At 38.5% G+C, this 27,634-nt stretch overlaps 2 protein-coding genes across 5 annotated transcripts; one reads left to right on the plus strand and one right to left on the minus strand.

The window, feature by feature from the left end:
* Window positions 1-162: 162 nt before the first annotated feature.
* On the plus strand, window positions 163-21,035 carry si:dkey-19b23.10 (transcriptional-regulating factor 1). Of its 4 annotated transcripts, XM_036596057.1 has the most exons (15): window positions 163-982; window positions 4,120-4,355; window positions 5,679-5,733; window positions 12,249-12,309; window positions 12,420-13,230; window positions 13,375-13,493; window positions 14,210-14,347; window positions 14,567-14,781; window positions 15,148-15,299; window positions 18,201-18,304; window positions 18,421-18,481; window positions 18,852-18,940; window positions 19,037-19,180; window positions 19,432-19,532; window positions 20,476-21,035. In XM_036596057.1, exons 5-15 carry the CDS (start codon window positions 12,483-12,485, stop codon window positions 20,882-20,884), a joined length of 2,280 nt encoding a protein of 759 aa, XP_036451950.1. In that variant the 5' UTR covers window positions 163-982; window positions 4,120-4,355; window positions 5,679-5,733; window positions 12,249-12,309; window positions 12,420-12,482; the 3' UTR covers window positions 20,885-21,035. The 4 variants fall into 4 exon arrangements, with proteins under 4 accessions (XP_036451950.1, XP_036451952.1, XP_036451953.1 ...); XM_036596059.1 differs by lacking the exons at window positions 163-982; window positions 4,120-4,355 and having other exon boundaries at window positions 5,604-5,733; XM_036596060.1 differs by lacking the exons at window positions 163-982; window positions 4,120-4,355; window positions 5,679-5,733 and adding an exon at window positions 9,988-10,075.
* A 1,948-nt stretch (window positions 21,036-22,983) lies between these two features.
* On the minus strand, window positions 22,984-27,264 carry zpax4 (zona pellucida protein AX 4). Its single transcript, XM_036595967.1, has 16 exons — window positions 27,186-27,264; window positions 27,034-27,110; window positions 26,846-26,935; window positions 26,628-26,749; window positions 26,353-26,496; window positions 25,947-26,111; window positions 25,715-25,811; window positions 25,401-25,612; window positions 25,050-25,152; window positions 24,603-24,808; window positions 24,347-24,464; window positions 24,033-24,238; window positions 23,727-23,844; window positions 23,382-23,551; window positions 23,212-23,309; window positions 22,984-23,113 (listed from the first exon to the last, which is right to left on the minus strand). The coding sequence occupies exons 1-16, from the start codon at window positions 27,206-27,208 to the stop codon at window positions 22,984-22,986; spliced, it is 2,079 nt and encodes a 692-aa protein (XP_036451860.1). The 5' UTR covers window positions 27,209-27,264.
* Between the last annotated feature and the right edge of the window lie 370 nt (window positions 27,265-27,634).

The following is a 27,634-nucleotide window of genomic DNA, read 5'->3' on the forward strand; positions in this document are numbered from 1 at the left end:
GTTTTTATTTGTCACTATGACTATATTGAACACAAAAACTTTTTGTGTGTGTTTTGGCTCTGTGCCACATACCGTTATTTCTCAGGGCAGGAAAAGGAAGACTATAAACTACAGGTGTGTGTAAGTATGTCAAATGCACTACAGTTCTCTACTATATAAAACTCAATTACTTCCTCTGCACTGAAGCAGGTTGGAAGATGAAAGACAGTAGTTCTTTTGTTGTTTGTTTTTGGCACAATTAACAATTTAGTGTCTGCAGTTTGCCTAGTACTTATGATTTGCTATGTTTAGAAATATGTATAAATGCTGTCTGAAACTGTACATAATAGTCCAAACGATTTAAATATTGCCTTAAAATGTCACTAATTAGTTTTACAGATGTGCTAAATTCACTTTCTAGGGAAAAGGTGCACACTTTTACCTTTTCATTACCTAGCTGGTTTAAATAGGCCTGGAGTCAGAACAGGGTTTATAGAGTCAATGCAATTTAAAGCATATAATTCCAACTGAATATGGTACAATTACGATCCCAAACTAAAGATGCTGAAAACGAACCCTTGAGGGTGCCACCCCAGCAACAGTTTAGTACCATTTTTCCCTGAGAGTTCATAATGAACGATTAATGCTCTTTTAACATGGGTTTGCAGAATTTTTATTATCTTTGTAAAGGTAAGGTTCTTCAGACATTCAGTTAAAGCAGATGTAAAATTTAAAAAATGTCTTTTTATGCTGTTTTTTATCATAATCCAGCAGTTGATTTCTTGATTTACTGAATAGCAAAGTCAAACAGCCGTAACCGTGCAAGTCTTTTAAATAGCAAGATGTTAGAGAGACAGGGACTTCTTATAAGATGCCGTTCCTGTCTGCCCACTTTATCTTTTTCTGTTTCCTTTCCATTTTCTGCTCTTTTAGATCCCTCACTTCACCTGCTTTTAACTCCGTTATGGCATGTCTGTTGACGAAACTCCCTCATGCATTTAAGGTGTGTGTGTATGTGTGAACCTGTGACTGTGTAGCATGTTTGTTTGCACTTCCTCCCCCTGATAAAAAGGAAAAAGTCTGTGGTTCACAATTTTTCAGAAAACACATTCAGGCATATTCAAATAAGTGTTAAATGAAGTTGCGGTGAATCTACCAGGCCACTGACTTTTATTCCAAATTTAACTTTCAAGCGCACTGCAGGCCCTTAGAGACTTTGTGTAATAAAGAGTGCAAAGCAAATCATTCCAACAGACATAAAATGTGGAAAAATAAAGGCAAGATCACTATGATTACATTTAGCATTATTATAATTAGTATAAAAGGACTGTTACTACTTAATAGTTTTATTTCTACTAAAACAATGCCAAAAATGTGTGTGGAGGCAATTTGTATGATGATAAAATTCCTCATAAAACTTCCTTCTTAATATGAATAAATAGATTAAGGTCCCCCTTATTCCTGAACTAGGCTTAATCTTTATGAGACAAATCAAAAGTAAAATATTTATGCATTTATATATATGTTTTTGCATAAATTACTTGTAACAGCTGTCTCACCTTGTAGTAAAATAGATTCCCTGTATTTCAAGGAAAAAAAAATCAACCTTTTTTTTCTCTTTTGAAACTCTGTACAACTTCTGAAAGCATCCAAAAGGGATAAAATTCTTTGGAGTATACTAACACAGGAATAACTCAGCTTCTCTTTAAATGCGAACTATGTAAGACCTGAATTTGCCTGGTGTCTTGCCTACACAGACATCAGAACGTGCAGCAAAGCTGCTCTGCTTCTCTTTGCTATTCATATTCATAGCTTTTTGTGTCCTTATCAAATTCTTCATTTAAAATTTTTGTATCAAAATATCTGTTTAAATGTTTATTTTCTTTGATGTAAATGATCAAGCTGTGACATTACAGAACTTCATGGATTCTTAGATATAGGTATGTCCTTGAATTACTTCCATTGACTTAATTTTGTGTCGTTTTATTGATATTTTATGTCTTTTTTTATATTTATTGACTTAAAGGCTGATTAAAAAGGACAGTTTTAATTTATCCCCTGCATAAAGATGATTTGAAAATGCCAGTTGTCCTTTACATTGTATTAAAACTTCATGATAAACCATGAACCAGTAGTTCAATAGAAATGGTGCAAAATGACTTGGAATTTTTTTTTTTACTTTGATTTGAAATTAAGTCCAACGGCAAAGTTACCATTCTGGACAAACAAGATTTTGTCCTGACAGCAACAGCATATATATTCACACACATTGTTCTGCACATTTCAATGCATGCATTTCTATTTATTTGCTGAGTTTAACATATTGTGAAAATAATATATAAAATTTAAAAAGTGCCATCATTTTTGCACAGGCCACATTTTATGTTCTATTTTTTGGGCAATATGTTCAATTCAGCAAATAAATAGTAATTGTACATTACAATGTGCAAAAGTATGTTCTCTGTAGAGGATGTGTTAACTTATTTTCACTTAGAAAATCAACAAAATGCATCATTAGGCCGGGTGCCCAAAATTTTGCATACAGCTGTATATTTGTATTGTCACTGTCAGGACACAATATATTCAATTGTGCAAGATATAAACATATCAGATATGCGTATACAAACATACATCGATATTTAAATGGTATATACATAAGACTAATAATGGCCCTAATATTTAGACTTGAGGGACTCCGTATGCAAGATACGTGAGACCATATGGGAAGTTTTATAGTTTTATCTTTTTGTCTTTGACTGAAGGTTAGCCACAATAATCATTATGTTCTTATGACAAATCTGAGACAGAGCAGATGATGACTTGGACTGATTTTGGAACATTACTGTACGGCAGCCACAGTACACTAGCAGTTTGTGTGTGTGTGATGTATGTTCCGACTCTCAGTGGGGCATGGTGATATTTGAAAGCGCACCAGAGAGTGCGACAAGTTTCTGGTAAAAAGCGACGTTGCTCTCTTGTTATGACAATGTGTGGTTGCGGAACTGTGTGTATAACATGTCAAGGTGTGTATGTGTGTGCGTGTGTATATGTGTGTTTTCAGTGGGGATGGGTGTTTCACTTTGACTCGGGTCAGCTTTTGACGGCAGTGAATAGGGTTTTTTTTTTTGTGCGAGTTCGAGAAGAGGCCCTTTACCCAGAGACTAATCTAACAGTCAAATCTTTTTTGTCTAAGATTAAAGGTTTTATACACATATGTGATAGTTTTGTGGAACATGTGGGGAACGTGCTATGCATTCAGAGAACATCTTGAAGTGAATACCTAACACACTGCCTATTTAACTGCTTACCATATTTAAAACATTTTTTAGAATTAGATCTATTTGATTTGAATTTGGGCATAATCTGAAGCTCAACTTCTCTCTCTCTTTCTGCCTCTCTTCCTTGCTCTCTCTTACGCCCCCTCTTGCCCTGACAATGTGAAACTGCTCTCGGAGCGATGCACAGTCATGCCCGACTCTCAGTTTTACTGGGTCAGCCCACTGACATTCACAACACTCCAGCTAACCTTTGTTATCGCCAACTTTATCTTCATCATTATGAGCAGACTACATAACATCAGTGCAAATTTAATGGCTTGCTCACATCCAGGTGTAAAATGCAGTATTTTCAGTCAACTAACTCATGGACCTACATTACAACTGTCTATAGCAGTCTCAGCTAATGTTATCACTCTTATCACTTGTGCTACAGTCACTGTGAAATCTATACGTCTCTGTCAGATTTAAATTCTGACACCTACAGGAAATTGGGTCATAGCAGTATAACCAAATGATAAAGACAATTACAAGAGTCTTCTATGCGAAACCAGTGAGAATTCATCTGTGAGGTTAGGTCAAATAGGACAAATCTACTGTCATTTTCAAGATCTACTTAAAATGATAGCTAGATTCAGCAGAAATACATACAGCCTTGGAAAAATGAGATGTAAGTGTACAATTTGGTAAAAAGATAAAAGACATAAAGTTAAATAAAATGACACAAAGGACGAATGTAGAAGAAGGAAAAAGAAAAAAGCTTAAGGACAAGTGCTTTGTCAAACTGAGAGCTGCCTAGGCTGGCTCGGAGCAATACGTGTTTTTTTATTCTCTGTGGTGTTTTTTTTTTCTTTTTTGTTTCCAGGATCCCAGTGACGAAGTCTTCAAGAGATCAGAGGAACCAAGAGAGACTGCCGTACCAAAGAGCTAACCATTACCAACGCCTCCACAGTCTCTCTCTCTCTCGCTCTCTCTCGCTCTCTACTCATATGTGTACACACAGACATACACACTCGCATACACACACAAACATGCATCTCTTGTCCTATGTGACAGCACTCCGACCGCTTTAAGACCTGGACTGAAGGTTTAAATTGACAGGTAAGCCCAAACATTCTAAACCTATTCTGAATCTGTTTAAGTACAATGACATGCTTTGTATGTGTGTATACTCCTGGCGAGCACTGTACGCATCCAAAGTCAGGCCAAACGAGACACCGCTGTCATAGCTTTACCAGTATACTTAAAAGTTCCAAACGTAATGAGATAACTACTGAAACCTGTCAGAACTGTTGACTAAACCAGAGCAGTTTTACCTAGAGACACTTTTTAGACTCAGTAGTTTGCACATCTGACTGTCACCATCTAGAAAGGCCTACATTTTCCTGGGACAACTAAATATGCCTTGCGTAAGCTTCTGTCCTGTCAATGTAAATGTAATCGGCTTAATACTGCAATGTCTGCACTCGGTATCAGTTTTGATTACATATCTGTCCTTATTTTTGTAATTTACATCATCTTCTAATGTTGCACAATTCATTCATAATGTGTTTGCATATTGTCGCTGTCATATCAAAACCATGTATCTCCATTTTTTTTCCCATTTTTATTTTTCTACATCTTTTGAGCTGCTCTTTAGATTGTGTGGACATTTCATGATGAATGAAAATGGTTTGCAGTTTCATTACATTAACTTACATGAAATGTAAAGAACATTTTTGCCTTCTCCTGTGAAAGTTGCCATTTCAGAGATATAAGGTTTTGTTCTTTTTAGCTACATTTTGCAAGAGCAGTTGAATAAATGTGTTGTCATCTATTTAACATTGTTATCATCATCTATTATAGCATTTTATACTGTTCTAATTGTGCGGTGAGCAAGATATTACGGACGCAATAAAATCTCGAGTATAAACTTCTGAAACTGAACTTTTTCTGAACATCCTGGTAGGTGCTGAAATACACATTTCATATATGTAAGCAAATGTGGTAAATGAGTACGTGTAGACACCAGAGATGGCTCTGTCTACACCGAAGTCATCTTCGAGATGTTTTCAGTTTTTATATGCTCCGTGCTGGAACATAAAAGTGTTAGTGTGGTTCTTCATGGTGTTGTTTACAAGGCCTCAGTAAGAGTCTCTAAGAGTTTCTCCTTTAGTGTAGTTGTCTCAAACTCAAAAACTCACACATCAGATATTGTAAGAAGTGTTCTGGGGATTTCTTTGCACTGATTCTGAGGCCTGACTTGTTCTTTGCCGAGAATAAGGATTGAAAATTAAAGTATTAGTTTATTTACGCCCTTCATGTATGCAATCCTCTATCACTACCAGTCTGTCGATGACCGAGTGAGTAGTTATTTAAAATGTTTTTTTTTCTTCAGATTCAGTTAACAAGGAGCTTACAGACTTTTCCATTTGTTTTGGTTAGACTCACTTCCAGTTTGCACCAGAAGTTCCTCTGGATATTTGTCCACCACTTCTGAGTAAGTATTGTGTGTTTTCTCTGCTAAATGAATGCATTTAAAAATTCAGAGAGCACTTTCTCATGTTAGATAAAGACCAATTTCCTGAACTTTTTCTGCCTTGCAAGAATGTTGCGTTGCTTTAATTACAAAGCTGAGAAAAGTGCAGCGATGAGATTTCATTGCAGTAGGAGAGCCGCCACTGGCTGAAGTCTAGTGAAGATGCACTTCACATGTTTACAGGCCACATTAAATAAACATTTCTGGTTTTGGTTGGTGTTTAATCTGCTGTATTCAAAATACAAGTGATTAAGCCATATTATTATACAAAAATGTATCCTTTTACAATTATGTAAAATTTTTTGCTCTGTGCCAAAGAAACTGCTGTTCTGCTGCTCTGGGTTTATTAGTGGTAAATTGTTCGAACTGTGCATCTTCACAGTGATCCGAGTTGCAGCATCATACGTACGATCATAAGATCAACCCTAAATATTTCATTTTCATGCAAGCACTCGATCAGCCCAGATATGCTCTTGTCTTCCCAGATGTCTCAGAGTGGCCGATGAGGAGAAAACATAAAACACACAAATATAATATTTAGACATATAAATCTCATATTTACATACTTGCTATAGGGTTATTTGCTCTTATTCCATAAATGTGATTCATCAGAGTAATTACTGAATATGTACACCATTATGAAACACTTTGGTCATGAAAACAACTCATTTTAATATAGGTCACTGTCAGGAACTGACGTTGATGTCCAGCAAGATTAGAATATTTATCTTAAAATACATACATATATTTGTTCACTTTTAAGAGCTTAAATGGAAAATATGCCTTATTACAGTAACAACTGGGTTTTTGCTTGTCAGTATGCAGGCGTAAAACTTGTATTTATTTGGGTGTGAGAGTTTACGCGCTATTAGTCAAGCATTTATTGGAGTAATTACTGGATTTGATTTTTTTCCTGTAATGACACCACATGATTTATGATCGTCACACATATTCTCACAGTCTCACAGATTAAACAATTGGCTGTGTTAAACGCAAAAACTTATTTTCCTGAATTTTCCCATTTGCAAGTCTGGAAGTTATGAAATTAAGGAGATACAGATTCTGCAGATGAAGAAAGTACAATATAAACTATAAAAAATTCTTTATCTTGAAAAATTCTTTACCTTGATACTGGCTTATAAATGTCATAAAAGATGTATAATCTTATTGATATCTTATTAATAATCTTATTATTGAGCATAATTAATATGTTGTCAGACTTTTCTGAAGTTTAAAAAGTCACAGAGGACCTGGACTCTTCAGTTCTGGTTTATTCCACAGTTTCTGTGATTTAAGTGACAGATTATTTATTGTGCCGGTACCTTTGTTCATAATCATGAATCCAATTGTATAAAGGAACAAGATTCATATTTCAATGCTACTCCCTAAATATGAATCTGGAAAAAAAATATTTTAAAAAAATCCCTCTTGAATTGGTCTCATTACGGCACCAACAAATTTATATCATGTCAATAAGCATCTTATTATTATACCCTCCTAAAAAAGGTGGTTCTTCAAGGGTTCTTTTATGGTTGGTTTTATAGAGAACCATGACAACTCAAAGAATCTTTTGAATCCATGAATCGTTCTTTGCATAGCTAAATGGTTCTTCTATATGACACATATGGTTGTATATAGTTATTAATACGGCTATATAGAACCAAAAAGGGTTCCGCTATTGTTATGTCATTTTTGCTAAGAGTGTACAGAACCTTAGAGCCACATCCTTAAAAATAAAGATGCGAAAATAGGTTTGAACCATTTAATGGATCACTTTTTGTTAATGAGATGTGAGTGTGAGGAACCTTAAGGTTTGAAGAACCTCCATGTAACGGTTCTAGACCAATTAATGGCTTCTGCTATCCAAGAACCGCTTAGTAACCTTTATTTTTAAAAACGCTCTTGTGGATGAGAATTTGTACCACATGTTCTCATAGAAAACTGTTTCCCTTTATTTCTTTTAGTAAAATTTAGGAAACACTTTCCTTAATATACAGGAAATTTATCAAGTTATCTGTATGACAATCACAGAGTCTTTAATGTCATATAGACTTGCACTGATTGTATTTTCTGCACTCAGTGTGTAGAAAGGTTCTGTCGCTCGGCCTTCCCATCCTGTTATCTTTTCTCTTTTCTGTTTAACTCTATCGCGCTTGACCTTTTCACATTTACAAAGAAGCAGAAGACTGATGGAGACCCAGAGTGATGGAAATGGAGAGAAAAAAAAAAGTCCAAATCACTCCGTTATTTTCCCCCTCCTCTGTTTACTCTTTCACACATCTGACAGAAAACTAGACTAAAAGCCTCCACAATCTTCCCTTCTTTTTCACCCTCTGTTTTCAGCCCCTTATCTGTTGGTCTCCGCTACAAGCTTGAGTACTGAGGCTTTTGAGTGTTTTGCAACTGCGCATAGTTGGGCCTGAGTAAGAGTCTTTCACAATTGATGTGTCTGAGCATCATTGTGAAATATTGTCACGTCTAGCATCAGGCGTATTTCTGAAAAACAGTTATCTGCAGAAATCATCAGAACATCTGTATTTGCAGAATGTATTTTCTCAACTTTAGACATAAGGAACAAACCTGCTATAGCTTTTTAAAACATATACATTTGCTCGCCCAAACGTGTCTGTCTGTGACACAATGTCTTCCACCTTCAGTCTCTCGCCTACACTATGATAATGCTGAGGTTAATGGAGGTGAATGTTACAGGTACATTCACACTGTACAGACCTCATTATTAGCATTCACCCACATCATGCTATTGAACTGAACCCACAATATGTGTGGGTCAACTAGATCTGCATATCTCCATGTGTGTGAATAGATTTAAGTTACTATACAGAGCTATTCAAATCACAGCCTTTGAGGTCCATATAGATCCTCAGTACTACAGTACTAAGTACTGCGTCTGGCCTCCGTTTACCTTCATTTCACTACCAGCACCGGTGAGCGAAGTACATAAATCCTGTATTTGAGTGAAAGCGAAATACCACGCTCCCTATTTTTACGTCTACTTGGGAAGTACAAAACTACTTGCTTTTAAATGTACTTTAATATTATAAAGTAATAGCACTGAGAGTTATTGTAGTCATTGTGCTATATTATTTTGATTAACAATTTCAAGGATAACTATAGACATAAGAAACAGTTAAAATTTTCATATTAAGAAAAAAAAATAACGGGGTAGCAGCTGTTACATTTACTCAGTTCCATGTACTTGTATTTTCAAATTATAATACTTGTACTTAATTTTCCTTTAATCTTCTGTTGGTTAATCACGTTGACTGCTCTGTTGCTGCTCTCACTTTTGAGCTTTAGCATTTTATTTAAAGCAAAAGAATCCCAAAAACTGAAGATTGTCTCTATTCTAGTCTAATAAACTTATATTCTGATACGTACTGGATGTACTAGGAATTTACACTGCAGTTCTAAAGGAAATTGAAAAGTTGAGTAGCTTATTTGCCTAATACAGTTCTTTTTGCTAATCTCCATTTATTTCTACTTGAGTCATTATTTAATTGAGGTAACAATACTTTTACTTGAGGGGGTTTAGGTTTCTCTACCCACCTCTGTTCCCCACACACAGCTGTTCCCCAGCAACACAAGCCTGACACAAGACATTGGGAGAAAGCAGACAAAGAAGTGGTACACATGCTAGAAAGTCTGCTAATGCTATACAGCTACAAATGTAAGCCCCACAACGTCAGACAAGCATAATGCTGATTTGCCTGTGAAGACTGGACATGTGTACCATCTCTTTGCTGTTTTTCCAATGTGTTGTGTATGACTTGTGTTGCTGGGAAACAGCTGTGTGTGGTGAACAGATGTAGGCAGAGTAACCTAAAGCGTCATACTGTATACTGTATACTGTTTTGTTGGTTCAGTTAAATAATGACTCAAGTAGATGTAAATGTGCAACAGGTAAAACAGATCACATGCTGTAATATGACTGGCTTGTTTCAAATTGAAAGTGCATCATGGGCTTTTGGATATTTTAGACCATCCAACTTTCTCCCGCTTCGGGGTAACGAGTATCGACACATTCTACAGAAAGCAGAGGACTAAATAGAAGGCTATTTTACTGGGGCAATAAAGTACTTCATGAAGGACAGATACTTGAAAAAACATACTCAAGTACATTAATAAATTACATGCACTTTGTTACTGTCCTCCAGTGATTACCAGGTCCAGGAGTGGATTTGTACTTAAGGTCTAGATTTGAATACGTTTGCCGTACTACAAAAACGTGGCACGCTTCTCGACATCCAGCAAAGGCCGACCTATCATCGTAACGTTAAAGAAGGTAACTTTAAAGGAGAAGGCAAAATCATTCTTAACTTTCAATTTTAATGTAACAGTATTTTATTACATGTAATTTTGCACTGTTTACACAATGTAAAGAGCAGCCATTGTGCTCAAGTGGGGAAAAATACAAGAAATTGACAGCGATGATATGCTCATTCCAGACTTATAGTCCAGCAATAATCTTCTCTGCACATTTCCATACTTTCCCTAAATATCCATCGGTCACTGTTTATTTTTTCCAATTTGGATTCTGGACCCAGGGAGTGAATACGTAGTGAAAACATATTAGAGTCAGACACTGGGTTAAGATTGAGTTCATTTGTAAACATATATTGGCCTAGACGCATGGCTAGACTGGAAGCATGTAAAGTCAGTAAACAGGCTGCCTTAAAATGTTGAGTTCATCTCACTTCATATGTTAAATTACCAGAATGTAAGATGCCAATAATTGTTTGGTTAGTTTACTATTAGACGTTCAATAAGCTCTAAATTGTAAGGTTTTTACTTACTTTTTTACATTAAATAAATGTGCACTGAGAAAATGCATGGTGCTGCAGAGAACGATGCCGGAAAGGCATCCGTAGAGGGAAAGAGAGGAGGAGAAGGAGACATAAAGTAAAGGAGAAGGGAGCTACACGGGGGAGCCACGGTGTGTAGGTGGAAAGATGGGTAAAGAGTAAAAGGTGTGAAGTACCAAGCGGTGTATGGAAACTATACTTATGTTGTGGATTTGCGGGTATGAGAGAGGTGCATGTATAGAGAGAGAGCAAACAAGAGCGGAGGCGGGATGTACGGAGGTTTCCCTTGTCCACTTCCTGCGCTGTTGTTGTTTCATGGTCAACTTCCTGTCACATGACTTCAAAACACCAAAGATCTTCTCTGGCTTTAACACAACTCTTCTTCTCGCCCACACAAATACACACAAACTCACGCAGACACTCAAACAAACTGCTCGAGTGCTCACAAGCGTACACTCTGACCGACACACACACACAGAAACACAGAAACAGTGTTGACAGGAAGCTTTGCCACTCGCATATCGTATACACACTCACACACACGCCCACGCTCTACCTGATGAGGCCTACATGTCGACTCATACGCTTCTCAAACCTAAGACGCAGTGACTCACTCACCACACGAGATGCTCAAGATAACACACTCCACCATGTGAACAATGGTTTTGGCAGGGGTTGTGCTTTTACTCTGATCTGAGATCAGTTTTGTGGTTACTTTAAGATAACACTTAGATGGTGAGCGATTCAACGTCAACATTAAAAGGATTTTTAATCCTTATTTCGAACAGCAGGCCACACTGCCTTTGGAAAGTCATTTTGGTCGTCAACCAAGACCTCACAAAAGAAAGACAATCTGGATGTAGTAATCTTTCTTTTTGCTAATGCTCTTTTCAAATAGTCAAGATATGATTGGACATTATGTGATACTGAGCGTTCCACATCGCCGTGAGTATTGTCAGTAGTTACTGCATTACTTGCAACACTGGGAGTCGGCTATAAATAGATTGAGCGGGAGAGAACGAATGAGGGATGGGACGAGAAACAGAGACAGAGGGAGATCCGTGACTCTTTCCCCAGGATGTGGTTTTCTTTTTGGGGTTTTAGGGGTGGGGTTTCTCTGTGAGTTACCTTTTGATCGGCGGCACCTGCTTGTGCGTGTTCACATGTGTGTTCCTGTCTGTTTGAGTGTGGGTGTGCTTTAACATGTTTATTTGAAATGTTTGTGTGTATGTAACATGCATGAGGACAGGGGGCGGGGAGGGGGACAGAAAGAAAGAGAATGCACGTGTCAAGGTGTCGTACTTTTATTTGGAAGGAGAAGAGAAGAGATCACACAATCACACCATCTAAGCAAGTTGTCTAATGTAGCTAGCAGAAGAAAAAAAAACAGATGCGACACTGAAGAGAAAGAAAGAAGCATGAGAGAAAGACGGGTGAGTGAAGCAACAGCCAAAACTAAAGCTAGATAATATTGGCTAAATTGGACAACCTTGACAAAGTGCTACACAAGGAACTATGAAGATGAAATGTGAACCAATCGAAAGTACCTAGTGATGTAAAAGACACTGAAGCGTCATAAGTATGGCAGCACCATATTTCTCTTCCTTTCTGTCACGCTCTCAGTTTTTTCTTCTTTTCTCTGTTTGACTTTAGGCGTTGATTGGTCTAAGAGGTGGGGAAGTCACCGAAGAGACAGAGAACTGAAATATTTGAGGTAAACACTTTGAATTCTGAAACTCTCTTACTGGTTCAAGCCAGGCTTTTATCATCTGATTTAGAATTTAACATAAAATTGCAACTGTATGTGTCTCACATTCTTCTCAGCTTCTATGATGACTCTCCTGTGAATACTCCAGCTTGGCAACAACAGAGCTTTTAAGCTGCCTGATGCTCTCTCCGCCACAAACTTGCCCACAGATCATGGCAGACCACTCTTCCATCCATCCTTCTGAGTCTCTAGCCTTCCCTGCTACGTACCGCTTTCAGGCGCAAGGTCACAGGTCAAGCCACAGCCTTTTTCAGAACAGTTCTATGGGCAGATTAAGCCAGTATGGGGACAGCAGTAACCTCTTGTGTGAGCCCGTCAACAGCTGTGCAACCGCTGGAACCAGCATGAACGGAGTCGACGAACAGATCAACTCGGGATACTGGGATATGGAGTCTTCAGTGTCATCTCACTCTCTTGCACTGAACAGAACCAAAGCCCACACTGGAGCATATGAAGAGGAATGGAATTCTAATTCCCAGCAACAGGATGCAATGGAGGATTATGGTGCCACGGTTGGGAACCATCAGAAACTCGACTCCTTTTCCGAGGCATTTTACAGCCGAAGCGTTTGCAGGATTACCAACAGCAGTGGTGAACAGGGAGGATACAGTATTGCTCCCAACAACTCTTCGACTCCTCCTCTCCCCTCTCTTTCCTTCCCTCTGGTTCTCAGTCCTCCTCCTACACCTCTGCCTCCCCCTTCGCTCTCAACTTTCTCTCCGGCCCACTGGCTCCCACTTTCCACTGATGCCGGTGCAAGTGGAGACATAACACAGCACCTTGCTCAGGATCCAAGCCCATCCTCAATCTATCCAGAAGGGGTGGGGCTTCATCTAAGGCAGCTGAGTACTACGCACAGAGACACAGGTAACTGAATTATTTCTCAAGAAGGTTTCTCCATTGCTGTTTGTGCAAGCCATTTTTGAGACTTCTTGTGAGAATCTCATTGCTTAGAAACCCTGACCCTTATCAGTTGTTGAAATCTCAATGAATAATGATCTCCTCTCTCAGATGGTTCTCTTGAGACGTCTCCATGCTCACCTCTGGGCCAGCATCCACAACCACAGTCTGTTCCAAAGCTGGTGGAGCATGACCCTATAACCTCTGAAGATCACATGACATGGTCTCAGGTGAGTTCTTTGGGATGGTTAATTCTATCACTGTACATTCCAGCCTGTTGTTTTCATACAAACATGTTCCATGAGTCCTTGATCATGTACATGCAGAAGCTGGTACAAATGCAACTTAAAAACAAACAGGAGAAGAGCAAAGCAAAGCAGCTGCTTTCATCTCTACTGTGTTTAGTAGATAGTCCTCCATTGCTGTTGGGGATATTTGGGGATGCTTTAGCTACAAATGTCATGTGGTCACATACAACCGTATGTGTCCCGCCCACCTACAAAGATGATATGAGTGTTCATATCACGATGATCTGCCTTTGTGGGCAGAGTATGGATAGGTCAATTGAGGCAATTCTTAAAAAAGATTTAAAAAATCCAGGACTGTATAAACTGTGTTTTGCATAGTTTTTTATTGCATTATTTCATAACACATGTTGTGTAATTCTAACTAAAGCTCGCTATTGAAGGTTTCGTCCTATCGTCAGGAGGTTGCTTGTTTGAATCCCAACAATACCACAGCCGTATGTGGCTGGGAGTCCAAGAAAGCATAACTGATTCTGCTGCCTTCCCCTCACTCTATCATACAGTATGTTACTCTCTGGGCAGGAAGGATGGACTTGTTTCCTCTACATCATTCATAGCAATGTTAGCCAATCATCAATCCAACAGCTCACATAAAAAGAGGAAAACTGGTTTAACTTCTGTACTTTTTTCCTTTTTCACAGACAGTTCAGTCTTCTCAACCTTTTTGTCCGCCACTCCATCAAACACATACACAGGCAGAAGGGCCGAGGGTGGACGAGGATACAAAGCCCAATTCTGTACTCCAGCGAAAGCATTTTTTTTGTTTGTCCAGCTCACAGGTATGAGGGCACAAGCTACCATGACACCAGGAATTTCCCATACATTTTTACAGAATCTTTCGGAACCACTTTCATTTTTGTAACTTCATTTAAACCAGTACCCAACTTTTGGTGAATTTTGTACATTTGTGAGGTTCTGGTCTGAAGCAACTAGCAGAATCTGAGTCCCATTGTGAGACCCATTGTGAATCATGTTGGACTTTGTCTTTTCATTATTAGAACACTCCCTCTGTTATCTACACTGGAGTTCCTTTCCACAGTGTCCTCCAGTCAGGAGTACTGGGGGATGAGTATTGGCATGCCAACCCCCGTTATACTCCCCCTCCAATGCTTAATCCCAACCGGAATGGAACAGGTCTCTTCTGCAACCTTCTGCCTCTGCTGGACAGTAGAGGATTGTGGTCAGAGGAAACAAGGCACAATGGTCAACAAAGGTAAGAAAATGTCAGACTTTTAAAGCAATAGTTTGGCAAAATTGTACATAATTTTTATCTTATAAATGTATTTTATGGACTAAAAGTATACAATATGTAATGATTTATGCATGTGGTTTGCACAATATCTACAAAATTCAGACACCTTTTGGTTGATTAACACCATTTTGGCATAAGAGCAAACTAATTAGGGAACTATTGCTTTGAGCATAATTCTCTCTCAGTTGATAAGTAGTACTGATTTACATATTCATATATTTTTTCCTTACTGTAAAAAGATTAAACAAATTAAAATGACTGATTAAAACACGAAAAAGTACTGTAGCTTTGATTAAGTTCTCACTTTCCCCTCAAACACACAACAAGGTACGTAAACATAGGGCCAGAGTTTCAGGCCAACTTACCAGATCTGCTGGAGAGGGAGGAGCTTGAGGAGTGGCCAGAAGAACCATTGCGGGAAGAGTTACTTTGGAAACCATGGGCAGAGTTAGAAGAAAGTGATGTCATCCAAGAGCACGGTAAGAACACCAGAAAAGACGTGCTGATCTTAGTTGACTTAAAGTGCCCTTCTAAGCTCTTTGTTGTATACTCAGTTTGAATTAAAGATAAACACTAAGGTATTAACAGGCATGTGTGTTTTACTGGTTTGGAATTATGTTTCTATGCTCAGTCCACCCTTGTAGGCTGAATGCAGATATTGAGAAAATTTTATTTTAAAATAATTGTTATAATATGTTAATAATAAATTTGGTCCCTCCCTTTACCTAAAGCTACACTGCCTTCAATCTCGAAAATGTTATCACAAATATATAAAATGGACCTCAGAAACTCGTAATCTCAGCTGGCAAAAGATATGCAGTGACATCTTCTCTATGATCAGCAGTTCAATACTTAAGTTAATACAATACAAAACCCTTCACAGAACCTATATTACAGCCTCTAAACTGCACCGTATGGGATTTAGCCACAATGATGCATGCCTACATTGCCCAGCTTTAACAGACAATTACTATCATGCTTTCTAGATATGTCCCCCTACCCAGCAGCACCCAATCACATCAGATCCTTTATATTAATATCACTCACCATTCCAAAAAAAGTTATACTGCTGAACTGGAAGGACAGAACCCACATTTCAATAAGCACTGACTTAACCTCCTTACAGATCAGATGTGGAAAGGCTTACAGTAAATCTTAGAAATAATGAAAAATCATTCAGTATATTGAGAGCCAACTTCTCTTTCAACACTTTTTAAGTAAAGGTTAAAAAACACATAGAATTTGACAATACCCATATCATAATTATAGCATGCAAAAAGAAAAAAAAGGGAAAGGGGGCATTATTACTTTTATTGTTTTGTCAGATGTTTTTGTTTTTCTGTTCTGTGCAGTTTGTACATCGTCTTTTTCATCAGACAGTTTGTATGTTATTTCCTGCCTTTTCTGCCTGTATCAGCTCTGTCTCTCTTTTCTTTCACTTAGATAGGAGGGATGGGTGGAGGGGAAAGGGCAGTGGGTGGAGGGGGGTTGGGTTTTTGTGATACCACATCACCTTATATCTGTATGACTATGAATAAACGGTGAATTTTATGACATTAATAATGAAACAAAAAAGAAAAGTTAACGTCCCTGTGGGGGGGTGGGGGGGTGATTGTGTGGCCAAGGAATACTGGCCTAGGCATATTAGAAAGAAAAGAGGGGAAAAAAAAGTCCCATATGCTTTACTGTGAGTGGCCAACTGATCTCTACAGCATGGGATTTTGTTGGTTTCATTCTGAGTGGCTAACTGTACATACATGTGTATGTTTGAACAACACTATTAGTCTGACAGGACGCATGCAGTGACAAGAATGAGCATTTTAGAGTCAGATATAGACGCTGGATTGAAGGCAAAATGAAAACTTCAGACTGTCATATATTTAAAAGTTATCCGGAGCATTCTTTTAAGAATTCTTCTTAAGTGAAATATTTTTCATTTGCATGTTTGTCTATGCGTATACAACCTACACTAAAAAAAAATGGTTCTCCAAAGGTTCTTTAGTAAAGGTAATGGTTTTATTTAGAACCCTAAGCTCTATGTAGAACCATTTCAGGCTTAAATGGTCCTTTGCATGGTGAAATGGTCCTTCAGATTTATGGAGAATGTGTTCTACATGGTTCTATACAGACCCTTTTTGAAAATGGTTCTATGTAGCACCAAAAACAAACTTCTATTGTTGCAAGGTTGACATTGTAACTGTAAACGAACCTTTTTGGTGCTGTACAGAACCATTTTCAAAAAGGTTCTATATAGAACCATATATAACACATTTTCCATCAATCTGAAGAATCATTTCACCATGCAAAGGACCATTTAATCATGGCATGGTGCTATTTAGAACCACTGCCTTTACTAAAGAACCCTTGAAGAACCATCTTCAACCATGTAGCTTTTTCCCATGTCTATTTTTGCTGTAGCCACAGTCTGTGGTTGATCAGTCTGCATGTCAGTCTTAAGCAGGTTCCTGGCCACATTAAACATACTGCCATCTTCATTTACAATGACAATAAACAAGAGCACACCAGTTTTAGAGGTTCCTTTGCACAACTAAGCTATGACAGTACTTCTGCCATGTTTCACAGGCGATGCATACTTTCCATACTTTAACCTTTTCAAATTTTAGTAGATGACAAATTGTCTCTCTGTAAAATTAGTGAATTCTGCATGGTCAACTGTATACTTGGCCTTTCTGTTTTTGACCCTAGTGGAGTTTATATTTTAAACAAGACTTCAGCATATGGTACACTGTCAATCTGTTCTTTTATTCAAGAAATTCCACATCATTTTTACATAGTATACAAATATCTTCCGTTTCACACAAAAAAGGCAAAAGACTGGCAACATGGGGTTTGCAGACTGTATGTAGTTATTGTATCCCATGTATATGCAAACAATAACTTTGGTATTACTTCTCATTCCTTTTATGCTCACTAAAATCGGGTAGAATGAACAGGAGGAATACAATTACAAAATGTTGACCATGGTATCTTTGCTGTCCAAAGAAAAACAGGTCTCTCCAAAATGGCAACTTTACAGGAGAGGGCAAAAACTTTCTTTACTTTTAATGAAAGATAAATAGATTTTATTCTAAGCAATTTTTGGAGCACTCTACTGATCTGTTCATGGTTAGATTTTTCACACAGTGTAAAGGACAGTCCCTGTGCTTGACTGATGTAGAAAAATAAAAACGGGGAAAAAATGTACTTGACTTGATTGTTATGCACATCACATTCATCTTTCAATCTGTAGTCAAAACTGTTTATTAGGTAAAAATTATAATAAGTTTAACCTCATTGTCCCAAAACCTCTAGAATAATATGCAAACCCTGCATGACCTTCATGTATTTATTTATCTTCATAACACATTTTTTTTTCTTAGTTGAAAATCTACTAGATCTCAGCACATCTACTGCTTTACCTGGAGGTGGCGCTAATCTGGAGTTTGCCCTTCACAGTCTCTCCTTGTGCCAAGGCAACATAATGGTGAGGAAAGAACTATTCTTAGCCATATATTCAAGACCAAGTTATTGAGGTCACTTAATGACAGCAAATGCCAGGTAACAATAAATCTCATCTCTTATTTACATCATCTGTTACAGGGTGCTTTGGAGATGATGTTTTTCTCCAACTCTACACCTTCAAGAGACTACCATTATGCCGGTACCTAATGACAGCTTTACCTCTGACTCATTACTCTTATGCACTATGCACAGAATGTGTTTCAATCTCTCATGTCTTCCCACGACTACTCTGTGCCCTAACTGCTGAGCTTCCTTTGAGGGAGCCCCACGTTTGGTTGCCTTTTAGCAAGGGAAAGATTCTTTCATTTAAAATTATATCACATGTCCACATTAAAACTCTCCTACCCTGTACATAACAGTGCAATTGGCAGTCTTGCTATATTCTAATTCAGATTTATTTCATAGACAAATAAATGTGAACAATTTAGCTAATCCACAGTTTTTCCTATTCCCTAAAAGTACATTGTATTAGTCTTTATTATTAAGTTACCCTCTTCCCCCTCTCACAGGCAGCGACGTGTGGCGTTTGAGTGAACAAAAGCTGTTCCATAAGGCTTTTGCCATGTATGGCAAAGATTTCTCATTCATTCACAAAATGGTAATTTTCTTTAATACTGAAACTCCTGAAAGCACCTTTTAAAGCACATGTGGGACAAAACCATTCAAAGTGTGCTTGTGTGCATGTGTTTTTAAGGTAAAGACAAAGCAGATATCACAGTGTGTGGAATTCTACTATCATTCCAAGCGTCTACAAGAAAAACAGAGGAAGCAGAAGGAGAGAGAGAAAGAACAGCAGCAGCAGATGGATGCTGAAACTACTTTTACTTCCACTAGCCAAGTAAATCTCTTTCCTACATTACAAAACCTGAGTGTACTAAAGTATGTCCAATAGCCTAAACTGACCATCTTAAACAAATTTCATCTAAATTTATACAAAATACTTTAAAATAAATGGAAATGTTTGATTTGATTAGTAATAAAATATTTCTTTTAATAGTAATTATCAGGATGTGATGAAAATAGATTGAAAGCATTCCTGTGACTGCCATCTCAATTATGATGCTACCTCCACGTTACTTTTCTTTACAGGTTGTGATGCCAACCAAGATAATGATGAATCCTATAAATATGGAAAGGCTAATTCATACACCTTCCCTGGCTACAAGCTTCCCATGTAAACAATGTGGAAAGTAAGTATATACCTGACTTCTGACATTCGATTAAAATCCCAGGGAACATTGTGTTTGAATGACACTAAACATTCAATAAAGTTCCAGAAACTAAACAAGGTAAAATTCTGATGAAACTACTTTAACCATACTTTATTCACGGATCAGAATCAGACCCATCTATAATATTCTACTGTGCAAGCTCATTGGACATCTCTTGGTTCACTCATGCTTAACTTGGCATAGCAGTGCACAGAATGCTGGCATGGCTGGTTGGATGGAAGAATGAACAAAAACAGACAGGCAGGCAGCAGACAGACAGACAGACTGAATCTTTGCAAGCCCATTTATGCTTCCTAGGTTAGCTTTCACTCACTAAATTGCTCAGACTCAGAGCGAGACTGTGGGGGAATTCCCAAGTTTGTTAAAGTTGAGTGGGCCAGCCATATCTTTTTGACTGGTAAGGGTAAAGTTTACAAAATCTTTAATCATATTTAGGAAATGACAGCACTGAAGTGCAATTTTGATGTACACTAGGTATTTATTGGACACATTAACTGTGCATATTTTGTACTTGTACACTGTGTGAGCAAGATTCACCCAATTAGAAAGCTCTCTCAGGCTTTGAAGTTTCAATAGTTCTGTCTTCCATTTTGTGTTCCTAACGTTAAAAATGCTTATACTGATTGCTTATTTTCCCCATCATTGGAAAAAAAACAACAAAAAAAAACAAACCAACTTCCCTCAGTGTTAGCAGTTAGAACCTCAGGAAACCAAAGTCTACCAATGAACTTCAGCATCTGGTACACTCGGTCAGTTTTGCTGACTCAGACCAAAAAGTTCCTTCAATGGTAAATCAAAACAGACTAGATCTGATCTATCCAGGAAACCAACTCTGACTTCTAGAGAAACTGACAAAATATGGAGAAATTGATCTTCTTCCCCTTTGTTGCTCAATTATCAGAATGTTCTACAAGATCAAAAGCAGAAATGCCCACATGAAGATCCATCGGCAGCAGCAGGAGGACTGGAGGGAAAGAATCCACCCCAACAACCACCACAACTTAACTCAGGCCCTGCAGAACCAGAACCGAACCCTGACCCATGCTAATCAGCTTGTTACACAGAATCATCAAACCCAGCTCTTAACCCAGAGTTTGATCCAGAACCTGGTGCAGTCGCAGGCCCAGCTGGCATTCCTCCAGAACTCCAAGACACAGAGTGCATGTTTCACCACTGCCATCAGTAGCATGGGCCCCACACAAAGCCCACAGACAGCACCCAAAGCCCCAACACTGCCACTTTATACTGGGCACCAACAGGCTTGGGGTGCCTTGCATGGTAATTTAGAGCAAAGTCTCTATTATAACTAACAAAAGAGCTGGTGGGGGTTATGTTAAACTTCTACAGCCATGATTGGATTACTGACAGACTTGAATTGAGAAAGAAACTTTTCAGGCATAATACAAACAGAGTAGGACTGACCTGTACAGCTTAACTTTGTAAATAAGTGAATTTTTTAAATATGCCAATTAAATGATGTTTCCTCCATTTCCATTATTTTCAAATCTACGAATGATCCTGGTTTTTCTGCCTCTGCGTTTATGTTATTCCACATCTCATTAACAAGTTGTCGGATCGATTGCAGAATGTAACTTAACACTCCCAGAGTGCTTTAGTTCCTAATATGGGATGAGAGTCTTGCCATATAACGGAACACATCTGTAAAACCGTCTGGGAACACCTACATGCATTAGGATCAGTTAATATTACATTGGGTAATCCTGTCTGAGCATTGTGCTCGTCATGTCTGGGATACATCCTAATAGTTAAACGAGACATCCTTTCCTATCTGATTTTTGCTAAACTGGTAGCAATGGAGGATCCACTTGTTAGTCAGCTCTGCCAATATTTTGTGAAGTCACGGGCTACAGATCAGGCATGAACAAGAAACGCACACAGGAAATGAAGTTTCATTCAACTATTCAGATACAGCCTTAGTGTTTCCTTAATTCTAGCCCTGGACTAGATTTGTTAAGTCAGCTCTGTGGAATATGGAAGCCATCAAAGGGCACAGTGCAGAGTATTGACTAGAACTCCAAATTATTACCCTATAAAAGTAAAAATTTAAGTTTAGGAAAGACTTTCCTCACTGCCCTATTCTTGGAAAAACAAGTGGTAGGTACACTTGAAATACTTGCAAAGTTGGCGACCCTGTGTATTAAGTGCATTAAAAGGTTAGACACAGAATAAAGTTAGAAACAAGAAATTTATTATATTCAAAGTGAAACAATTCCCAGGTCTTCCTGAAAGAAAAAAACATTAAGAGGCATACATTAGTTAAACTGCACAAAGCAGTTCTACAGGAACATCTTAAGTCAATGGCAAATTGTGGCTATTTACCTAACACCACAAAGTAAAATACACTTTGGGTCATCCTTAAGTGGGCATAAACATTAGTGGAGCCATTAAGACAGAAGCAGGCTTTCCTCAATAACTCTGGGTTTTGTAAGGTGAAAGTCTCCTGCTGGGTTCAGGCTTCACCCTATGAACTAAGAACCAGTGCAGAGGTCAATCAGTACTGGGATGCTGTCTAAAAAGAAAAACATGCAAGTGAATCTAACCGTCAGCTCCATTAGATACTCCTTATAAACAAAAGACATTGGACTTTTCTCTAAACTTAAAAGGGGACCAGTCATGCTGATAATTTAATCAGTTTTCCAGCCCAAAAAATAAATGTTCAAAACATTGTGTTGTAATTCTAAAGATATGAAAGGCATCTCCTAAAGTCAGTTGGAGGGGGTACAGCTATATCTGCACTGTACGGGCTTGCTATAAATAACCTGAACTTATTCTGAGAACCATTTGCATAAGTTCTAAACAGTTCACAAGCCAGAAGACTTCAAGGAGGAAGTAAAGCTTGCTTTCTGACCAGCATCAAATCCAGACAAACATTATTTCTGTTGACACTCAACAAAAACAAAACTGAAGATAAGGCATGCTGTTGGTAATACTGCTTTACCTACTAAAAAGAAAGCTCACTTGACGCTACTAAATGTTTCTCAGCACAGCAAAACTACCTGCAATAAGTAAATCCACCTCGCATTCAAAATCAGACTTGACTCCACTGTTCTCTTCTCGTACTGTAACAGTCATCGTCACTCCATCACTTCCAACATGAAGTTTAGTTAAAAATGGTATGGTTTTATGGTCACTCCACAATTAAGCGACACTGGGCTAGTAGGTGAGGAGTATTTAGACCTTGTACACTACCAAGAATCCTTGCTCTGTTTGGACCACGACCCAATGTGTCACTGGTCTAAGTTTTCCTCCTCCTCTCTCCACCTTCTTTTTTAGAGAATTACATTAACAGCATAGATACTGTGATTAGTTAAGTCAGATGTTGCACAGAAGACAGAGCCAGCCAGGTCCTTTATACAATGAAGACCAAGCAATAAAAAACAAGAACTACTTAACCTTTCACTGGAGCTTTTGCTTTATGATCAACTGGAACAGTCATTGCAGGAGCCTCAGCTTTGAATTTCCTCTTGATAAATAGCCTACTGGTGCCATGCACTGAATACATGCACCTTACGGTTATCCTGTAGAAAGGAGTAGTTTGGAGATGTTTTTGTGAGTCTCCAAGAAAATAACTTCACTCAGTTTCTCAATGCAATACATCAATGCTACAAATTCTTACTTGTATGCAGCATCCCTGGTGATGACTGGCTTGATCTCAGAGGAATATACCATGGGGAATAGGATCTCATTTTCATACATGATATACTGTTTGTTAATCTGTAAAAGACAAAGCAATTGTGAGCAAGGAGCTGGCTAGCATCCATAATTAAGACGTGAGACAAAACAAACCTTGACCCTGGTCCCACAGGTATTTAGACCAAATGAAAATAGGACTTTGGTCTCATCAAAGTCTCTGGGTTTGCAGTTCCTATCCAGAAGGGTAGCCCTTGCAGGATCTGCTCTCGGGACAGCCTTGGTGACATCACTCACAACAGTCATTACCCCATCAGTGGAACACACTGGGGGAGACATGAAAGGTCATGGCACTATTTCTGCATAAGACTTTGAAATCCACATCAGCTCTGGAGTACTGCGCCATTTGTTTACACTGAACATTTTAAACACAGTTTAGAAGGGCAAGTAGCACAACTTGCAATTAATCTCAATTACACCATGGGTACTGTCAGGCATTACCTAACAGCTCAGTGGTTTTGAACAGGCAGCGTCTGGCTGAAGACTGTGCGACCTCCAGAGTCTTTGCATTCCTTGTGAGAATTTCAAATGTGCCAAAGAACTGTTGCAGAGTAATATTCTTCAAAAAGGAAAAACAAGAAAATTAACATCCTATTTGATCAGTCCATTACTAGCCTCTAAGCGTGAAGGCACGTTTAGCTAGTGAGTTGAATCAGGTGAGACAAAGCACAAGAACGTGCATAGTGCAAGATCACCAGAACTGGTCTAGTACCAGCTACACATTAATGCAAAATAAGTGTTCCAAACCTCATACAAGTATCCAGTTGTAAAAAGGGGAGCATGCATGACCAGACTCCGACTATCGTTGATCATGATGTAGCCTTGGCTGTCAGCCAGCTGCTGTGTCAGAGGGTAAGGCCCAATGGTAAACTCCCATATGTAGTTAAACTTCTTGTGGTCCAGCTTAAAGCTGATGCCATTCACGTCACACTGGCTACTAAAAGCAGGAGGAACTAATGGGAAGAACATTTGGGGTAAGTCTGCAGTTCTAACAGAAGGTCTTAGTAAAAAGAAAAATCACAGTTAACTTGTAGCTTTGGTCCTGTATACTGAATACTTACGGACATCATGGGCATAAGCCACCACAGAAACAGAATGATGGTACAGTTGCCCCTGCGGCATGAAGATCAGAATGTACTTAATGCTTAGGGAATACTTGAATACTCCCTCAGTAATATACTAAAAAGCAGGAAACAAACACAATGTCAACTGTCAGTTGTGAAGATGTTTTTAAAGAAAGAGCTAATTCTCCCGCAGAGTAAAAGTGAGCAAACTAGTTTAAGACCTTATCAGTTAAGATCACATCAAAGGACTTACGATCATTTCCACAACCGGGTCTTCAAATTGGACCTTAACACTGTAGGCGTGAGTACCGTTAGAATACGTAATCTCACTGATGTATCCTCTCTGACTCGCTGCCCATGCAGGGAAGTAATTACCATTGAGCTCAACAGCTTCCAACACCACATCCAGGGGAATATTACCCAGATAGACAGTGAAGATACGTTCCTTGGGGACAGTCTCTAGATTAGGGAGTTGTAAAGGCAAGTTTGTTTAAACAGACCTCACCTTTACTGGAACTCTGCATCAGATACAAACTAACATAGTTGATCATTTTTTAAGCCATTTTGGCAACCATATTACCTCAGTTGGCTGTAATATTGCATGCAAAACAAGTAAAGGCTTAACAGTATACTTGTAAAAAAATAAAACAAATACATAAAAATCAGCAGTGTTTACATTTAAAAAAAAATATCAACTCACGGTTGACCGTTAGCAGGTTGAGAGGTAACGGATGGGGAGCCACAACTTTAACACCCGTGTCCATGAAAGAGTTCTGGTGGTAGTATTGATTCTCCAGAAGATTCTAAAAAGTCACCAACAAGTGAATGATCCATCTACATGAGTCAATAACCAATTAAAGTTCAACTGACATAAGAGGAACTGAAATTAACATCAATTCACGGAAATATGACGGCTAGTAGTTCCTATACCCTACTACAGCAGTTCTCTTATACCTTACAAAAGCCTGAGCCTATGATAAAAGATCATAGGTTAGTGTTTTTCAATAGATGGTCCCTCTTTACTAAAGGCTTTAACAGCTAGTGGTCTCACCTTTCTGAATTCCTCACTGGAAACATATGGGATGCCAGTCCCCAGTGTTCCTGTACTGCCTGGCATGGCGTGACCACGACTCATGATCGTTTGCTTTTCCAGAAGTTGGCCAGTCACCCTGTAGCTAGTCAGCTTGTCCTCAAAGTCAGATTTCATAAGCAGAGGGGTCTTCATTGGAGTCTCCCACAGGATCTGTGCACCACTGGAAGAGCCTTTACCAGAAAGCAAAGGAGGAAAGTAAGCAAGTTACAAGCTCCCATAAAACCTGGCAAAAAAAAACAAACAAAAAAAAACAAAAAAAAACAGTTCCTTACTAAGGACACAGGCAACATCCAAGTCCGTTTTCATAACAGTCGACTTCTGCCTGAAGAGCACAACTGAGTGGAGCTCATGTATAGAAACACCATTGGCCTTTGGAAGCAAAGCGTGTTAGAATTTCAGACATCAGGAAATCAAATGAAATCATCAGGAATGCATTAAACAAGCAAATCAATACTATGAGTTGCGACAGTCATGCATGTTAAGACTGGTTTGGCAAAGGCCTACCACTTTGATGGCTGTGCAAGGTCGGCCAAAGGCAGCGCGGAAGACGATTCTCCCTGTGGTAGACATTAGGAAATAGCCTAGAGCTGCTGCCTTCTCAGCAGACATGACCTCAGAGTGCTGTCCCTCCTTCTCAAACATAATCTGCCAGCCAGACACCACTGATCCCTGTGAGTGGTCAGATGCCAAGAAACCATATTACAATTATTTTTAGGTTTCATCATCAAAGCATTTTATATTGGACACAATCACTCACTACAGAAAGTGTTTTAGTTAGGTCATCTTCAAGGTTACCAGCATATGGACATGAGAGATCTCTACTGACTGAAACCTAAAGGGAAAAAGAAAAACAAATAAAAAAATGCTGCCAGAATGAATCACACTGGTTAAGATGCACTAAAAGATGTACCTCCATATAGTTTTCCTCACACAAGACCTCTCTTGGAGACCATGGTAATGTCAGTGAACAAGTCTTGGAGATAATAGCAGATGTTTCTCTTCCTTTGGGGTTCACTATTATCAACTTGAACTTGAAACTAAATACCTCATCGTTCTCAAAACAAAACAAACACAAAAGCTGTTTTGCTACAGGGAATTTCTAGCAATTTTTATTCCAAATAACTAGCTTTATTCTGCATTTGAGAACATTTCCTGGAGTTGGAATGATGCATTCACATGTTGTACCTGATTGTCTGTGTGGCAAGAGAAGTAGGAGGCCCTAAGAACAATACGATCAAAAACAGCCTGAACTGTATAGCCACAAAATTCCCCATGTTGTGCAGTGATGGGATATGCTCCACCAGCATCTAAGAAGCAAAATACTTGGCTGGTTAACAGCTTGAACGTTTTAAGTTTCTGGTAGTAAAGTGGTTCAAGTGTAACACAAGGCATAGTGATTTTACCAAATGCTTGAAATTGAAGCTCACTGCCAGGAGAAGGCATCTTGACAGAGACAAAGAAATATCTGTCCCTGCATTCAGTCTCAAAGTCAACTGCAGACAGAAGCAATATAAGTAGACATATTATCTGAAACAGACTCACACACAGAGAACTGAATTCTTGTTGTGCCAAAAGACATTTTCCTAATTACCATCAGGCACCAGAGCATATTGTGGCAAATGTTTTGGGTCACACAGTGCACAAGCAACTGTCAAAAGAAGGAGCCATCTGAGGGGAAACAAGAAATAAACAGCTTGTCTACACAGACAAATAAATTAAAGGAAAAACAAAACACCCAAATACCCTGAATAAAATCCAAAAGCCATTGCCACTGATTTGCAGTGTCTATAGTTTCATTATACTACACTGGCATGAAGACAACTACCCTGGCCAAACTAGCTTTGCGTACACTGACGTGGTCTTTTGTGTGGTTTTATCTCTTTCACACTGACTAACTGGTCTCAAGCCAGCTGAGCTGATTAGCTGATTACACTGTTGAGCTGCACTGATTGGGTAAACTGTGTTGATTGGCTAACTGGGCAAATGCAATTTAAGATCGGCTGAAAGTCACTCTCATCAACAAATACCTTACAACCTTCTGGAACCTCTCAAAGTGTTTTGCTAAAATAACCTTTTTGACATCCCAAAAGTCTCTAATCCTCAAGCTATTATTGGAGTTATGCACAATAATAATAAGAGACTTTGCTTTGCCTCTCTGTGGTTCAGTAGTTCTAGTAGGAGACACAACAAAA

The sequence above is a fragment of the Colossoma macropomum genome, unplaced genomic scaffold (genome assembly GCF_904425465.1).
Source record: "Colossoma macropomum unplaced genomic scaffold, Colossoma_macropomum, whole genome shotgun sequence".
NCBI lineage: Eukaryota > Metazoa > Chordata > Actinopteri > Characiformes > Serrasalmidae > Colossoma > Colossoma macropomum.